The 18,654-nt window shown below is 41.4% G+C and overlaps 1 protein-coding gene across 2 annotated transcripts in view; it reads left to right on the top strand.

Moving 5' to 3' along the window:
* ift172 (intraflagellar transport 172) overlaps positions 1–18,654 on the top strand; it is a 210,536-nt gene that overhangs the window by 155,786 nt on the left and 36,096 nt on the right. For both annotated transcript variants that reach the window (XM_063035645.1, XM_063035641.1), the window contains exons 31-37: positions 2,763–2,856; positions 3,985–4,049; positions 4,141–4,321; positions 4,773–4,882; positions 12,501–12,630; positions 13,325–13,423; positions 17,864–17,973. In XM_063035645.1, coding sequence (XP_062891715.1) covers positions 2,763–2,856; positions 3,985–4,049; positions 4,141–4,321; positions 4,773–4,882; positions 12,501–12,630; positions 13,325–13,423; positions 17,864–17,973 — 789 coding nt within the window. The remainder of the gene's footprint in view (positions 1–2,762; positions 2,857–3,984; positions 4,050–4,140; positions 4,322–4,772; positions 4,883–12,500; positions 12,631–13,324; positions 13,424–17,863; positions 17,974–18,654) is intronic.

Here is an 18,654-nt window from a genome sequence, read left to right as displayed (position 1 = left end):
TGCAGCTGGATCTTCAACTTCCTCACAGACAGGACCCAGGCTGTAAAAATAGGGGACAAGCTCTCCTCTACAATCACTCTGAGCACTGGTGCCCCACAAGGCTGTGTACTCAGCCCCCTGCTGTACTCACTGTACACCCATGATTGTGTAGCCAAGTTTCCATCAAACTCAATATATAAGTTTGCTGATGACACAACAATTGTAGGCCGTATCTCGGGTAATGATGAGTTTGAGTACAGAGAGGAAATTAAGAACCTGGTGGCATGGTGTGAAGACAATAACCTATCCCTCAACGTCAGCAAGATGAAGGAATTGGTTGTTGACTTCAGAAGGAGTAGCAGACCACATGACCCAATTTACATCGGTGGTGCGCAAGTGGAACGGGTCCAAAGCTTTAAGTTCCTTGGGGTCAATATCACAAATGACCTGACTTGGTCCAACCAAGCAGAGTTCACTGACAAGGCCCACCAGTGCCTTTACTTCCTGAGAAAGCTGAAGAAATTTGGCCTGTCCCCTAAAACCCTCACTAATTTTTATAGATGCACAGTAGAAAGCATTCTCCCAGGGTGCATCACAACCTGGTATGGAAGTTGTCCTGTCCAAGACCGAAAGAAGCTGCAGAAGATCGTGAACACAGTGCAGCACATCACACAAACCAATCTTCCATCCGTGGACTCACTTTACACCGCACGCTGTCGGACCAGTGCTGCCAGGATAATCAAGGACACAACCCACCCAGCCAACAGACTTTTCCTCCCTCTTCCCTCCGGGAGAAGGTTCAGGAGCTTGAAGACTCATACGGCCAGATTTGGGAACAGCTTCTTTCCAACTGTGATGAGACTGCTGAATGGATCCTGACCCGGATCTGGGCCGTGCCCTCCAAATATCCAGACCTGCCTCTCGTTTTTTTTGCACTTCCCATTTTTCTATTTTCTATTTATGATTTATAATTTAAATTTTTAATATTTACCAATTGTAACTATTTTTAATATTTAATATTTGTTATCCAGGGAGTGTGAAGCACGGAATCAAATATCACTGTGATGATTGTATGTTCTAGTACCAATTGTTTGGTGACAATAAAGTATAAAGTATACATTCCTCGAAGTTGACGCATAATATGAAAATGCATAATGTGAATAATTATTTAAATGGAGAAAAAAGGGATACGTTCTGAACAGCTTCCTAAATATGTTTTATCTGTAATTTATTCACATTTTCATACCAATATGACACAAAAGCAATACCACAAGGCAACATTCGTATTATATTTCATCAATTTAAGGTAATATTCATCGTAATAAATCATAGAAAGTTAACATAGTAGGGTGTACAGTACTCACCAACAGTGGCAGGTGTGTTCACTCCGGGAGATGAGTGGTTGTTGTGGTGTCGGGCAGCTTTACATGGATGAGGTGGATGATTGTCTGTCGTCAGGATCAACAAGGACAGCAAGGGGTGAAAGAAGGCTCACAGAACTCTCAGAACTGCCGGCAGCAGGAGATGACACCGGTTTGAAGAAAGTGGTGAGGATTGTTTGCTTGGAAGCATTTTGTTTTTCAGCATAAATTTGCTTGTAGGGAAGAAGGCTTGGCTGCAGGGAACGACTAAAATGCTGACCCCGTTCTAAACTTGGGTCCATGTCCATCGCCATCTGTGCCAAGTGTTCCGAAGCCTTAAAAAATTCTGCCAGTTGCTTCACCGTAAAATCCTTCACCTGCAACTCAACAGTTTCTTCTTCATCGTTATCACCTTCAGTCTGAGTTAAATGCAGAAGGTCATCCACACTTAGTTCTTCATCATGAGAATCCAGGAGTTCTACCACATCAGCAGTCTCGAGATCTGAGAATCCTTTCCCACCAATTTTATGGCCCAGGGCCACACAGTCGTGGACAGCTGCAGTGAAGGCAGGAAATCCCTTGAGGGTGTGCACACACTCTGCCCAAATTGATTTCCATGCTCCACTGAGAGGCTTCTTACTCAAACCCTTAAGAGCACGGGGGTTTAGTGAATGGTAAACTAAGCGAGGCTTCATCTTACAGTCTCCTTCGGCATTGGAACACATGAGCAAAGTCAGTCTATCCTTTGCTGCCTTGAAACTTGATGCAGTTTATTCATCCTTACTTATGTAAATGCATTTCGGCATACGCTTCCAAAAAAGCCCGGTCTCATCTGCATTAAACACCTGCATTGATGTGATGCCTAACTCAGCTATCAGAGCCCACAACTGCACAGGGTAGCGTCCCAGAACTGTGTTACCTTCACCTGACGCCGCCCTGTTTATAATTTCCAACTTTTTTCAAGTGTTAAAAGCGGTTCTCTGCCGCTTGGCTGATGGCCCAGGACTTGACATCAGACGCTTAGGAGGCATAGTTAAATATTTCAAGCACAAAATCACTGCACCATAGGTAAAAACAATAAAAGTTTAAGAACACAAGATTGCACATCCATACATTGCCAAAATTAATGCGAGACTGGCGGGAGTGAAACTGTGAGGCGAGCACATGTGACTTGTATTGGCGGGAAAGCAGTGCTCCTCGCATAACTGTGAATCCACATTGTCTGAAGATACATATAACGAGGATAGGGTGTATAAAGGAATTCATGAGCTCTCTGGGAATAAACTAAATTTTCTCGAAATTCTTTTAAGGTGATTGCTGGATCTGGAGAACATAAACTATATTTAAATTGCCAGATTAAGGCTTACTGTAATTAAGTTGATGTTAAATAATCACTTAAACTATGATAAAATTTGCTTTCAGTTCTTTCGAGTTTGCCTTTGAATTGTCACGACTATCAATGAAAAATAAAATCCCAGATATTCATCTCAAATATGCCATGTATCTGGAAGATGAGGTAAACGTTTGTTTCTTTTTTGATGTTCAACTAGTATCAGTTGTATTACAAATCCTATATCTAATTTTATTTGTGTACTTATCAAGATAAAAATAGAGTACGATACAATTTATTCTAATACAGTAAATTTGATGGCAGAGCCCAATAGATAGCTAAGTACATAATGTTTTGTCTGTTCCAATCCTTAGTTTGTTGTTGTTATGTTCTCATTCAGAATTGGACATAAGTTATTATCAACATTAGATGTTTTTTGTTGTTTGTGAGAGCAAAAGAATATCTCTACGTTTTTAGAGCTGGGTTATGTCCAAATCTATAACCCCTAATTTATGGTTTCATTAGTTTTTAACTCACTGGTGCTTTTAACAATTTGTTGATAATATAACATTAGAAAATAAGTATAAGAAACAAGTGAAAATGTATGTAAGAAATATAGTTGGAGAAATATTAGGGAATAACGATATGATGGAAAGTCATCCTTGGTCAATGAATAAACTCTTCTCGGCCTTCCAGCCAGATACGGGTATCAATTATAACCGATGTTTTGATGACGAACTCTGCCATCTTCTTCAGAGATGATGCCTGGATATATCTAGACTGGTGGTATTTATACCCTATAGTCCACCGTCTAGACATACCCAGGCATCATCCCTGAAGAAGATGGAAGAGTTTGTCATCGAAACATCGGTTATAGTCGATACCTGTACCCGGCTCGAAGCCCGAGAAGAGTTTATTCATCATATATGCCGGGGAAGCACTAGATCCTCTTTCTTCCTTGGTTGTTCATTATAAAAGCAATTATATGAAATCAGTGGAGCCAACTTCTGTGAGGAACGCATGACATATGATTATTACATATATGCTCAAGTAGCACAAGTGGGTAGGAACAAATTTTATTCTCTGGTGGTATTTCCATGTGAGTTTACAAAACACCACTAGTCAATCAATAGATATTGTGATAAAGCATGACTTATAAATCTAGTATTAAAAATTGTTGCAAACCCTGTATGAATACAGGGAAACATATTAAATTAATCAAAGCAAAATGCAGGCACATTTTTGCAGATAGAAATATAATGTTCACTTCTAATTATTTCTCTTTTCTAAATTTATCATGTTTCACAATCTTAGGGTAAGTTTCAAGAGGCAGAAGTTGAATTCGTTAAAGCAGGGAAGTCTAAGGAGGCTGTCCTTATGTAAGTCTTTCAACTGCGAAGTCTTCCATTTTTTAAATGGATATGTACGTGTATAGCTTTGTGTAGCTTAACATTGTTTACTTTTTTTAAGGTATGTACATAACCAGGATTGGGATGCTGCCCAGAGAGTGGCAGAAGCTCATGACTCGGACAGTGTAGCTGATGTCCTGGTGGGTCAAGCACGATTTGCCTTTGACCAGAAAGAATATCAAAAGGCTGAGGCTTACCTCCTGAGGGCTCAAAGACCAGAACTGGCGGTTAAGTATTACAAGGTCAGTTTTTTTTGCCCACTTGGTTTTTGACAAGTTGATAGTTAACATATCATTTGCACATATTTGTTGTAGTGAGACGTGGTAGAGCATCAGTGTCAACGTGAGATAGTAATAGTAAGAAGTGATCTTTAGGGAGTAGTTTTCCAACATTTGTCTGTCAAGAAGCAAAGTACAAACAGATTTGTTTTGCCAGTGGTGATGCTAACAATGATGTCCAATTTCCACAGTTATCACAGCATTTATGGAACAAGAACGAAACCATGTTGCTAATGTCAGTGAAAATTACGGTAACCACAATTACTGGTACAGGGACATTAATCACATTTCTAATTTATTGTAACATTCCAGTGCATTGTAGATATGGTAGATGGTTGAGGTAACTCCACAGAAATTTGAGGTTATCCTACTTTCATGGATTAAAGCTATTTTTACTTGAAACCTTTTGCTGCAGGATGTTGGAATGTGGAGTGATGCAATTAAAATTTGTAAAGAGTACATCCCCAACAAGCTGGAACAACTTCAGGAGGAATATGAAAAGGAAACAATTAAGAAAGGAGCAAGGTGAGCATATGAGCTGTTTAATGCACATATGGTCAAAACCATGAAAATTATAAATTACAATGCCAGATATTGAATTAATAATATATAATGGATTTGAAGTTTTGGTAAAAATTTATATCTTGTTGTATATACCTTGTTTCTGCTTGTGTGTGCCTGTTTGCGTGTATTTTGTATTGAGAAAAGTGATAGTAATTTGGTGGAAAGCCTTTGCCAATGGAAGTCTCAAATTCCTGTAAGTTACGAACTCACTTAATCAAATAGTGCAACATTTGAAAATGTATTGGGAAGCAAAAAACTGATGCTGGAAATCTGAAAGAAAAATTAAACATGCAGAAAATACTTTATACTTTATTGTCGCCAAACAATTGGTACTAGAACGTACAATCATCACAGAAATATTTGATTCTGCACTTCGCGCTCCCTGGAGTACAAATCAATAGTAAATATTAAAAATTTAAATTATAAATCATAAATAGAAAATAGAAAATGGAAAGTAAGGTAGTGCAAAAAAACCGAGAGGCAGGTCCGGATATTTGGTGGATACGGCCAACTGTGGAGAGAGAAATAGTTGATATTTCAGGTCAGTGACTTCTCATCAAAACTAGAAAAGTTGAAAGATAAAACACGTTAAAATGCAGAATAGGGGATGGCTGATGGAAAAAAGACTGTCTCTCCTCTTTTTGTCTTCTCTACAGAGGTCTCCTCTATTTTCTTTAACTCTTTAACATCTGTTTTGATTAACATATTCTTAATCATGAGAAATTTTTCTGCTTAAGTGTCGTTTCCTCCTCCACCTTACTTGACAGGACCCTTGAATATGCCATTTCCATTTCCCAAAATTTTATTCTTGCCTCCTCTTTTTCCAACCAGAAGAAGAATATGATTTCCCTTCTCTTCCTTCCAACAGCTTCAGCATTAACAGATCATCCTCTATATATTTGTCATCCTTGATGTAATGCTACCATTGGGCATTTCTCCCTTTTCAGTATACTGAAGGGACAGTTCCCTCCATGGCTCCCTGGTTCACTCTCCAGATAGCCTTTCCCCTTCTCACAGGTGCAGGAGGTGCAGCAGATATACTTTTAACTCTATCCATCATCCAGGTACCCAAAATGCAAATCACTTGAACTATTCCTCCAATTTAGTATACTGTATTCCGTGCTGACAAACTGGCCCCCTCCTCGCTGGGGAAAGCAAATGATGCTGGATAACCGCATTACAGAATATCTCCATTCAGGCCCTTGCAAAGGTGACCCTGTGCTTTCAGTTGCCTGAAGTATATATTTTATATTCGTCATCCAATCCCTACTCTGCCTTTGGACTCCAACACTATGCCAATGACACCCAATATTAGATTGAAGAGCAGCATCTCATTTTTGCAGTAGGTATATTTCAGGATTCAAAACTGAATTCAATAACTTCATTTTATTAGTTTGTATCTGAACTCACTAGTCCTAATATAGAATGGTAACATTACTTTTTTGCCCTTTCTCCATTGATGCTGCCTAATCTCCTGAAAGCTTCCAGAATTCTATTTCATCTTTCCAATAATTGCAGTTTTGCATCCCATCATTCCATCATGGCTGATCCCGGATCCCACTCAACCCCTTCTCGCTTTCTGCCATGCTGCCTTCTCGCCATATCCTTTGATGCCCTAACCGATAAGGAAATCATCAACTTCTGCCTTAAATATACCCACGGACTTGGCCTCCTTAAATATACCCACCCACTTGGCCTCCACCGCAGTCTGTGGCAGAGCATTACATGGATTCACTATTCTCTGGCTAAAAAAATTCCTCCTTACCTCCGTTCAAAAAGGTCGCCCCTCAATTTTGAGGCTGTGTCCTCTCGTTCTGGATGCCCCCACCATAGGAAACATCCCCTCCGCATCCACCCTATTTCCTTTCAACATTTGGTAGATTTCAATGAGATCTGCCCGCATTCTTTTAAATTCGCCTGAAGCTGCCAAACGCTCCTCATATGTTAACCCCTTCCTTCCTGGAATCATCCACGTGAACTTCCTCTGGACTGTCTCCAATGACGACACGTCCTTTCTGAGATACGGGGCCCAAAATTGTTGATAATATTCCAAGTGTATCCTGACTAGTGTCTTGTAAAGGCTCAGCATTATCTCCTTGCTTTTATATTCTACTCCCCTTGAAATAAATGCCAACATTGCATTTGCCTTTTTTACCTGTAACTGTACCTGTACCTGTAAACCGTACTCCACCTGTAAATAAACCTACTGGGAGTCTTGCACGAGGACAAAAGACATGAAGTTGTTCTAGTACACAAGTTGAAGGAGAATCCTAAGGTATTCTACAGCTATGTTAAGAGCAAGAGGATTGCAAGGGACAAAATTGGTCCTCTGGAAGACCAGAATGGTAATCCATGTGTGGAGCCAAAACATTTGGGGGAGAGCTTAAATGAATTCTTTACGTCTGTATTTTCTCAAGAATCAGAATCAAGTCAAGTCAAGTCGGTTTTTATTGTCATTTCAAACATAAACTGCTGGTACAGTACACAGTAAAAACGAAACAATGTTCCTTCAGGACCATGGTGCTACATGAAACAACACAAAACTACACTAGACTACCTGAAACAACACAAGGCTACACGAGACTACGTAAAACAACACAAAAACTGCGCTAGACTACAGACCTGCACAGGACTACATAGTGCACAGTACAATAAATAATAAACAAGACAATAGGCATAGTAGAGGACAAATTACAATATAATAATAAATTATGTAGATGTCTGTCTACACTCTGGGTATTAAGGAGTCTGATGGCTTGGGGGAAGAAACAGTCTGGTCATGAGAGCCCGAATGCTTTGGTACTTTTGCCAGATGGCAGGAGGGAGAAGAGTTTGTATGAGGGGTGCGTGGGGTCCTTCACAATGCTGTTGGCTTTACAGGTGCAGCGTGTGGTGTAAATGTCTGTAATGGCGGGAAGAGAGACCCTGATGATCTTCTCAGCTGACCTCACTATCTGCTGCAGGGTCTTGCAATCTGAGACGGTGCAATTCCCGAACCAGGCAGTGATGCAGCTGTTCAGGATGCTCTCAATACAACCTCTGTAGAATGTGTTGAGGATGGGGGGGGGGGGGGTGGGAGATGGACTTTTCTCAATTTTCTCAGAAAGTAGAGACACTGCTGGGCTTTATTTGCTACGGAGCTGGTGTTGAGGGACCAGGTGAGATTCTCCACCAGGTGAACACCAAGAAATTTGGTGCTGTTAACGATCAATGTTCAGCGGAGAGTGGTCGCTCCGTGCTCTCCTGAAGTCAACAACCAGCTCTTTTGTTCTGTTCACATTCAGGGACATTGTTGGCTCTGCACCAGTCCGTTAGCCGCTGCACCTCCTCTCTGTATGCTGATGTCGTTCTTGCTGACAAGATCCACCATGGTCATGTCATCGGCGAACTTGATGATGTGATTCGAGCTGTGTATTGCTGCACAGTCGTGGGTCAGCAGAGTGAACAGCAGTGGACTGAGCACACAGCCCTGGGGGGCCCTGTGCTCAGTGTGATGGTGTTGGAGTTGCTGCTCACGATCCGGACTGACTGAGGTCTCCCAGTCAGGAAGGCTAGGATCCAGTTGCAGAGGGAGGTGTTCAGGTCCAGTAGTTTCAGCTTTCCATGAAATGATTGTGTTGAATGCTGAACTGAAATCTATGAACAGCATTCAAACATACGTGTCTTTTTTGTCCAGGTGGTGAGGGCCAGTTGGAGGGTGGTGGCAGTGGCGTCGTCTGTTGAGCAGTTAGGATGATACGCAAACTGCAGGGGGTCCAGTGAGAGGGACAGCAGGGTCTTGATGTGCTTCATGATGGGCCTCTCGAAACACTTCATGATGATGGATGTGAGTGCAACGGGATGGTTGTCGCTGAGGCAGGACACTGAAGACTTCTTCGGAACGGGGACGATGGTGGTGGCCTTGAAGCATGTTGGAACGATGGTGCTGCTCAGGGAGATGTTGAAAATGTCAGTGAGAACATCTGCCAGCTGGTCTGCACATCCTCTGAGCACTCTGCCAGGGATATTGTCTGGTCCAGCAGCCTTGTGTGGGTTGACCCTACACAGGGTTCTCCTCACATCGGCCACTGTAAGACCCAGCACCTGGTCATTAGGAGGAGGAGTGGTCTTCCTCGTCACCATGTCATTTTCCGCCTCGAAACGAGCGTAGAAATTATTCAGCCCATCTGGGAGGGAGGCATCACCAGCACAGGCAGGTGGTGTTGTCTTGTAGTTGGTGATGTCCTGAATGCCCTTCCACATACGCCGCGTGTCGCTGCTGTCCTGGAAATAACTCTGGATTCGCTGGGTGTGCGCACGCTTTGCCTCTGTGATGGCCCGGGACAGTTTGGCCCTTGCTGTTGTTAGGGTTGCCTTGTCGCCTGTTCTGATGGCAGAGTCTTAGATCCTCAGCAGTGCACGCACCTCTGCGGTCATCCATGGCTTCTGGTTGGAGCGTATAGTGATGGTCTTAAACACAGTGACATCATCAATGCACTTGCTGATGTAGCTAGTCACTGATGCCGTGTACTCCTCTAAGTTGTTGGTCGCCATCAGTTGCAGCGACCCTGAACGTGTGCCAGTCAGTGTGCTCAAAGCAGTCTTGAAGAGCAGAGATGGCTCCCGCTGGCCAGGTTTTCAACTGCTTCAGAACTGGTCTGAAGCGTCTGATGAACGATCTGTATACCGGGATTAGCATAACAGAGATGTGGCCTGAGTAGCCGAGGTGGGGGCGGGGCTCCACCCGGTACGGGTCGGGGATGTTTGTATAAACAAGGTCTAACGCGTTCGCCCCTCTCGTTGCAAAGTCCACATACTGATGGAATTTGGGGAGCGCTGACTTGAGGTTCACGTGGTTAAAATCTCCGGCGGGTGTGAATCAGGTTTAATATCACAAGCATCAGTTGTGAAATTTGCTAATTTAGGGGCAGCAGTATAATGCAATACATGATAATATAGAGAAAAAGTAAGTATGAATGAATGAATGAAATTTATTTCGGTCAGTACAAACATAACAAAAAGCATCAACGATGATTTCATAGGACAAAATTACAACAAAAAAACATAGATATTCTTTAAAAACAGATCGAAAGGGTGTAGGCTGAAGCTACAGCTTATTACGCCTACCCCTCTTACTTATACAACAACATATTTGGCGTCAATCATTACATCAAAACAAAAGATTTCATAATCCTTTAACACAAAGTTCAATTCCATGTATAATTTATTTACATTACCCCCATTCATTTTAAATCATGTATTTTATATTTGTTCATTAAATTATTTTAAAATAATTTTTTAAACTTGTTAAGTGTTGTGCATGTTTTTAAATTCTCACTACAACTGTTCCATAGATTCACCCCTCTGACTGAAATACAATGACTTTTTACATTTGTTCTTAAATCCTTTCTTTTTGAAATATACATGTTCCTCTCATCATGTTGACTTTCTCTCACTTTAAACAACCTTTGGATACTTTGTGGTAGCTGTCCATTTTTTACTTTATACATAATTTGTATTATTTTAAAATCTACAAAATCTCTGAATTTTAAAGTGCTTAGTTGAATAAATAGTGGATTGGCTCATAATAACTTGTCTTATTTACAATTCGTATGACTTTCTTTTGGAGTAGAAAAATTGAGTTTGTATTTGTAGGTATTTCCCCATACACTCTACACAGCAAGTCATGTATGGGACTATAAATGAACAGTATAACGTATACAAAGATTCCTGATTTAAGAAATCTTGCGCTTTGTACAGTATTGCAATAGATTTTGACGTTTTTGCTTTGACATAATTTATATGTGGTTCCAGCTTAATTTATTATCTATTACCACTCCTAAAAATTTTGTTTCAAATACCTTATCAATTTCAACATCATTTATTCTAAGTTTATGAGTTTGGTATGAATTTAGTTTTACCTAGATTCAGTGATAATTTGTTAGTATCAAACCTAGAGGCGGAGGCGGATACGATAGGGTCTTTTAAGAGACTCCTGGGTAGGTACATGGAGCTTAGATTAACCCTAGGTAATTTCTGAGGTAAGGACATGTTTGGCACAGCTTTGTGGGTCAAAGGGCCTGTATTGCTGTAGTTTTTCTATGTTTCTATGTTTCTATCTCTAGTTCTTAAGATTTGATAGAAAAATTGGAACTGAGGTCTCTGATCACATTTTCAGGATCTTTAGGTGAAACCACATGCTGTCAACATTGTGCATTATACATTAGTTTAGTCATTATGTAGTTTGATCTTTAGACAAATAACCATATAACAATTACAGCACAGAAACAGGCCATCTCGGCCCTTCTAGTCCATGCTGAACTCTTACTCTCACCTAGTCCCACCAACCTGCACTCAGCCCATAACCCTCCATTCCTTTCCTGTCCATATATCTATCCAATTTAACTTTAAATGACAACATCGAACCTGCCTCAACCACTTCTGCTGGAAGCTCTCTCTGAGTAAAGAAGTTCCCCCTCATGTTACCCCTAAACTTTTGCCCTCTAACTCTCAACTCATGTCCTCTTGTTTGAATCTCCCCCACCCTCAATGGAAAAAGCCTATACACGTCAATTCTATCTATCCCCTCATAATTTTAAATACCTCTATCAAGTCTCCCCTAACCTTCTACACTCCAAAGAATAAACCTAAATTGTTCAACCTTTCTCTGTAACTTAGGAGATGAAACCCAGGTAACATTTTAGTAAATCTCCTCTGTACTCTCTCAATTTTATTGACATCTTTCCTATAATTCGGAGACCAGAACTGTACACAATACTCCAAATTTGACCTCACCAATGCCTTATACAATTTCAACATTACATCCCAACTCCTATACTCAATGCTCTGATTTATAAAGGCCCGCATACCAAAAGCTTTCTTCACCACCCTATCCACATCAGAATCCATCTTCAGGGAACTATGCACCATAATTCCTAGATTCCTCTGTTCCACTGCATTCCTCAATGCCCTACCACTTACCATGTATGTCCTATTTTGATTAGTTCTACCAAAATGTAGCACCTCACATTTTTCAGCATTAAACTCCATCTGCCATCTTTCAACCTACTCTTCTAACTGGCCTAAATCTCTCTGCAAGCTTTGAAAACCTACTTCATTATCCACAACTCCACCTATCTTAGTATCATCTGCATACTTACTAATCCAATTTACCACCCCAATAATTATGAAAGAATTTAGGATGATATGTAATTGCTAACATTCTATGTAAAATTATAAATAATTTTTCAGTTAAAATCAGAATCAGGTTTAATATCATTGGCTTACATCATGAAATTTGGTGTCTTGCAGTCGCAGTACATTGCAATATGTAATGATAAAAAAACTAAATTACAATAACAAATGCTTAATTTATTTATATATGAAGTAGTGCAAAAAAGAAAGCAAAAAAGAAAGAAATATAGTGAGGTGTTGTACATCGGTTCATTGACCCTTCAGAAATCATAACAATGTTATACTAGAGGATAAAGATAATTTTTATGGTTCTTTGAAACAGAATACAGTTCTTTATTGATGAAGTATTGTACTTTTTAAATTTTAGTCTTTTAGCACTCAGTGATTTCATAATTTTATCCCACAGGGGAATTGAAGGAATAGTTGAACAAGCCAGAGAATGGGAGCTGTCAGGAGAATATATCAGGGCTGTGGAATGTTACCTTAAGGTCAAGGAGACAAATAACTTGGCTCTAATGGAGAAGTGCTGGATGAAGGTAAAATACGCTAATAATGAATTTGAGTGCACACATATCAATATTGTTGATGCTGAAACCCATTAACTTTCCAACTTCATCCAGAAAGTGCAAAAAGCTCACTCTTGGTCGATTGACTCCTTTTGGTAGGTAGTTTCCTGATGAAATATAATCTGTCAACATAAAACTATTTTTATTTCTAAATAATGAGCAGCACTCAAATGTATTCTCTTCTTCAGTAATTGTTCTTAAATATTACAATGTTAGGGGGAAATTAAAGATACATAATTCCACACATTGAAACTAAATTACTTATTCAATCTGCGTCAGAGTTGATCATGTCACTTCAAAAACGAAAAAGCAGCAAATGGTAGTAACTAAATATCTGAACTACATTTAAACTTGCAATATTTCATTAGAGTTCTCTATAACATGATTTTTCTCCATGGTGTAAATGAATCTGTTTGCTCTCCTAGTCGGTTCTGTTTTATTTCAGTCTTCTCGAATTTAAAGTTGTTTTCTGCTGGTTTTTGATTGTTCGTCTACTTTTCAGTTCCTAATTTATCTGCCTGCTTTTAGCAACATTTTTCATAGTTATTGCATCTTTACAGTCATAACTTTAAATACATCTGCTCCAGGTATATGTTTAAATGTTTTTGTCAACAATACCTCTCATACAAATATTCTTTGCATTAATGGATTCTCTGTTTTCTAGGCTGCTGAATTGTCCATCAAATTCTTAAACCAGGAAAAAGCTCTTGATGTTATTCAGACAGTTGGTCCTCGGTTAATTGAAATACAGAAATATAATTCGGTATGATTTATGTTATACTTTTATAGCTAACCATTAATTAAAACAAGGAATACTTGAAATATTCAGGAATATCTGAAAAAGATAATTGAATATTTTGGTTGAATACATCCTCTTTTAGATAACAAGAGAGGTTAGAGATCCAGATTTTTAAAAATTTCTGTTGAAGGTAATTCTTACTAGATTGTATGTTGATTATACTATTGTATAAATAATCCAGAATCTTAGAGAAATCTCACAGTTATATTTCTAGACATCCATTACTAATAAAGGAAATGTCAACTTTCCCTTTGCTTCCACCAATGTTGTCTGAACTACTGAGCTCATTCAGCCCTTTTTGTCTGTAGGGTTGTTTGCCGAGCTTGGAGGTTAGATCTGCTGGGTCCTGGCTAGCCGGATAGCTGAGTGATCTCTGTTGGCCCCTATCCCTGGTTATCTGTTATTGTGAGTGTTGGTTCCTAGGGTGTCTGCGGCTCACACTCGGCCTCAGTTCCGCAGGCACATAGGTTCGTAAATTGTGTCCACTTAATAGAATCTTCCATGGAGAAACATACCTCTAAGAATTCTCTGATTCCTTGTTTTGTGCCCCTGCCAAGATTTTTGTAGTTTCCCAGATGAACTTGTGCCTTTCTTCGTCTTCATGTACTGTGATGAGTGACAAAGGATCGTGTCTTCTTACGGCTCATTGATGTTCATGTAATTTCATGGATAGTTTTCTCCCCATCTGTCCAACCATGTGTTTGGGGCAGTCTCCACATTGGATTTCATAGTCTTAGTTATAGTCATAGTTATACTTTATTGATCCCGGGGGTAATTGGTTTTCATTACAGTTGCACCATAAATAATAAATTGTAATAGAACCATAAATAGTTAAATAGTAATATGTAAATTATGCCAGTAAATTATGAAATAAGTCCAGGACCAGCCTATTGGCTCAGGGTGTCTGACCCTCCAAGGGAGGAGTTGTACAGTTTGATGCCCACAGGCAGGAATGACTTCCTATGACGCTCTGTGTTGCATCTCGGTGGAATGAGTCTCTGGCTGAATGTACTCCTGTGCCCACCCAGTACATTATCTTGTGGATGGGAGACATTGACCAAGATGGCATGCAACTTGGACAGCATCCTCTTTTCAGACACCGCCATGAGAGAGTCCAGTTCCATCCCCACAACATCACTGGCCTTATGAATGAGCTTGTTGATTCTGTTGGTGTCTGCCACCCTCAGCCTGCTGCCCCAGCACACAACAGCAAACATGATAGCACTGGCCACCACAGACTCGTAGAACATCCTCAGCATCGCCCAGCAGATGTTCAAGGACCTCCGTCTCCTCAGGAAATAGAGACGGCTCTGACCCTTCTTGTAGACAGCCTCAGTGTTCTTTATTGTCCAGTTTATGTCAATTCGTATCCCCAGGTATTTGTAATCCTCCACCATGTCCACACTGACCCCCTGGATGGAAACAGGGGTCACCGGTACCTTAGCTCTCCTCAGGTCTACCACCAACTCCTTAGTCTTTTTCACATTAAGCTGCAGATAATTCTGCTCACACTATGTGACAAAGTTTCCTACTGTAGCCTTGTACTCAACCTCATCTCCCTTGCTGATGCATCCAACTATGGCAGAGTCATCCGAAAACTTCTGAAGATGACAAGACTCTGTGCAGTAATTGAAGTCTGAGGTGTAAATGGTTAAGAGAAAGGGAGACAAGACAGTTCCCTGTGGAGCCCCAGTGCTGCTGATCACTCTGTCGGACACACAGTGTTGCAAGCACACGTACTGTGGTCTGCCAGTCAGGTAATCAAGAACCCATGACACCAGGGAAGCATCCACCTGCATCGCTGTCAGCTTCTCCCCCAGCAGAGCAGGGCAGATGGTGTCGAACGCACTGGAGAAGTCAAAAAACATGACCCCCACAGTGCTTGCTGGCTTGTCCAGGTGGGCGTAGACACGGTCCAGCAGGTAGACGATGGCATCCTCAACTCCTAGTCGGGGCTGGTAGGCGAACTGGAGGGGATCTAAGTGTGGCCTGACCATAGGCCAGAGCAGCTCCAGAACAAGTCTCTCCAGGGTCTTCGTGATGTGGGAGGTCAATGCCACCGGTCTGTAGTCATTGAGGCCGCTGGGGCGTGGCGTCTTCAGCACAGGGACGAGGCAGGACGTCTTCCACAATACAGGAACCCTCCGGAGCCTCAGGCTCAGGTTGAATACATGGCGAAGTACTCCACATAGCTGAGGGGCACAGGCTTTGAGCACCCTGGTACTGACACCATCCGGTCCTGCAGCCTTGCTTGGGTTGAGACGTTTCAGCTGTCTTCTCACCTGTTCAGCCATGAAGCCCACCGTGGTGGTTTTGTGTGGGGAAGGGGTATAGTCATGAGAGCAGGGTCGGGGACTGTGAGGAGGGGTAGGAAGGGAGAGTGGAATATTACGCTTTTTCTCTCCATGTGGGCTGTCGGATCTTTGGGTCTTGAGATGAGTGTTCTGATGGTTGTGCTGGGTTTGTCTCTTACCAGTATTCTGTGTAGTTGAAGCAGTGTTGCAGTTACTCCAGAAATATTGCTGACATATGATAGGGTTAGCCTCTTTCTTGTCTGTTCAGTAGGAGTTAAAAGGTTGTTTCTCTGGTTGAGACACCTTCTGATGAAGTTTTTTGGATAGCCATTGCGTGTAAATACTTTGAAAAGGAGATTTTCTTCTTTCTTCTTAACAAGCATATTGAACTGTATGCAATTTATGAACCTATGCGTCTGCGGGATTGGGGCCAAAGGGTGAGCCATGGACACCCGAGGAACCAGGACTCACAATGACTGATAACTAAGGATGTGGGCCAGCGAAGGTCAGGACCTGTGGAGACTAGTGGCCAGGACCTGTGGAATCTAGCGGCCAGCGTGACAGCCAAACAATTACAGCAGCATCAGACCTATATAAATGCAAGCACTCACAGAAACGATACTCAGTTGTGCACAGATGATGTCACCTCAACTGGTGAAGAAACTTTTGTGACCCAACCTCCAGGCTTGGCAAGCAACCCAACAGACAAACAGCCAACTCAAGCTACCAATCTTCTCACGACTTCTGGCTGCTCACCCTCCCTTTTCAGGATATTGTGGAGGCATTCAGAAAGCGCGTGGGCCCTGGCACCTGTGAGGCAAACTACCATCCATGTTCCTTTTTCATGTCCACAGAATTGCCTGTCTGTCCTCCTAACTATAGAGTCCCCTATTGCTGCTGCCATCCTTTTCAATTCCCTACCCTTCTGAGCCAGACTCAGTGCCAAAGGCATGGCCACTGTTGCTTCCTCCAGGTAGGTCCTTTCCCCACCCCCAACACTACTCAAAATGGAGTAATTGTTGATGGGAATGGCCACAGGGGTGCTCTCCTCTATCTGACATTTTTCCTTCCCTCTCCTGACAGTGACCCATTTATCTGTCTCCTGTAGCTTGGGGTGACTACTTCCTTGCGACTCCTGTCTATCACCTCTTCACTTTCCCTAACAAGCGGAAGGTCACTGAGCTGCAGCTCCAGTTCTCTAACACGGTCTCTAAGAAGTTGCATCTCAATGCACCCGGTGCAGATGTGACCGCCAGGGAGGCTGGTAGTCTCCTGGAAATCCCATATCTGACACCCAGAACAGAACAGTAAACATAATGTTTCATAAAATAGGTTAACAATAATTTTTGAGAAATTTGTTTATATTTATGAATAGACTGATCTATGCTAAGTAGTGTGGACATAACACAAATGGTTTTCACAGTCTGTAGTGTATGTATGACCTTGGACCTGAACTTGCTGGGAAGTGTTGAAAGAGGTGTGTTGAATTATTAATATTTACTTTCTAAAAAGTGCCAGAATTTTTGTCCCAAACTTCCAAACTGAATCATGTTGCTAAATTTCCCACTGCCTCTGATGCTAGGGTCCATGGGGAGTCCAGAAGTAGAATATAAACTTGCTACAGGGAACTGAGTGCTCAGTGAACCCTTTTTGAACGGAGAGGAAAGATTCTAAGGGGGAACCATAACATAAAATGTAATTTACATTTATATTCCTCAATTGAATTTACTTCAATTATTAAAAAGCGATTTTAGGTGCATCTAACCCCATTTAATTTTTTATAAAGAATCTTAAGCATTTTAAATTCTAATTACTAAATTGATTTTAATAGTTTTGAATGGTTCTGAATGCCATGGACATTTGGTAATAGCTTTGATAGTTGGCAAAGCTTATACATGATCAGTGTCATACTGTGCCGTTTCTTGCATTATACTCGTGATTCCAAGCTTTTTATGAGTTTCCTTCAGTCCCTGTGCCAGTAATGTAGTTGGTTCAACTTGTTAAGTGTGAAATCTGCACTCTACCCTTTGGTATTATTGTGTTATGTTGACTAACCAAAAATAGATTTATGGTAAACCTATTCTAGATTATTATGATCATTATTTCCCAGGCAGCTGAATTATACCTCAATGTGGATCTCATAAAAGAAGCCATAGACTGCTTCATAGGAGGGGAAGAATGGAACAAAGCCAAGCGTGTGGCAAAGGAACTTGATCCAAGGTAACAAGTTGCTTTTGTTTGGCACAGTGTGTATTCCAGCATGATTGAAAGACAATAGAATCATGGTATATATGTAACAAACAGATCATTGTTTCTGTGCCAGTAGTCAATAAAGAGCCACTCAGCCTTCAAGTAACACACATAAAATAGCAGAGGAACTCAGCAAGTCAGGCAGTATCTATGGAGGGAAATAAACAGTTGATGTTTTGGGTCAATAACCTTCATCATGACTGGAAAGGAAGGGGCAGAAGCTAGAATAAGGTGGTGTGAGATGGAAGGGGAAACAGAACAAGCTGGCAGATATGGGGTGAGAACAGGCATGGGGGGAGGAGAGTGGGTAGTGGAGAAGTGCAGGGGCAGGTGTAGCATTTGTCATGCTTGCAAGGTTAAGTACTAGGTGGGAGATCAGTGGGGAGGGATGAGTGGACGAGGAAGTCATGTAGAGTGCGATCCCTATGGAAAGAGAAGAGGGGTGGGAGAAGGGAAAAGATATGCTTAGTGGTAGAATCCTGTTGCAGATGGTGGAAGTTACAGAGAATGTGCTGGGTATGGAGGATCATGGGGTGAGAGGTGAGGACAAGAGGAACCCTATCCCTATTGTGGCGGCAGGAGGCTGGGGTGAGGGCAGAAGTACAGAAAGCAGAGGAGGTGTGAGTAAGGGCAGCACTGATGGTCTGAAAC

This window comes from Mobula hypostoma, chromosome 2 (genome assembly GCF_963921235.1).
Source record: "Mobula hypostoma chromosome 2, sMobHyp1.1, whole genome shotgun sequence".
Lineage (NCBI taxonomy): Eukaryota > Metazoa > Chordata > Chondrichthyes > Myliobatiformes > Myliobatidae > Mobula > Mobula hypostoma.
Note: the sequence above shows the minus strand (reverse complement) of the source record. Positions and strands in the feature narration are given on the sequence as shown.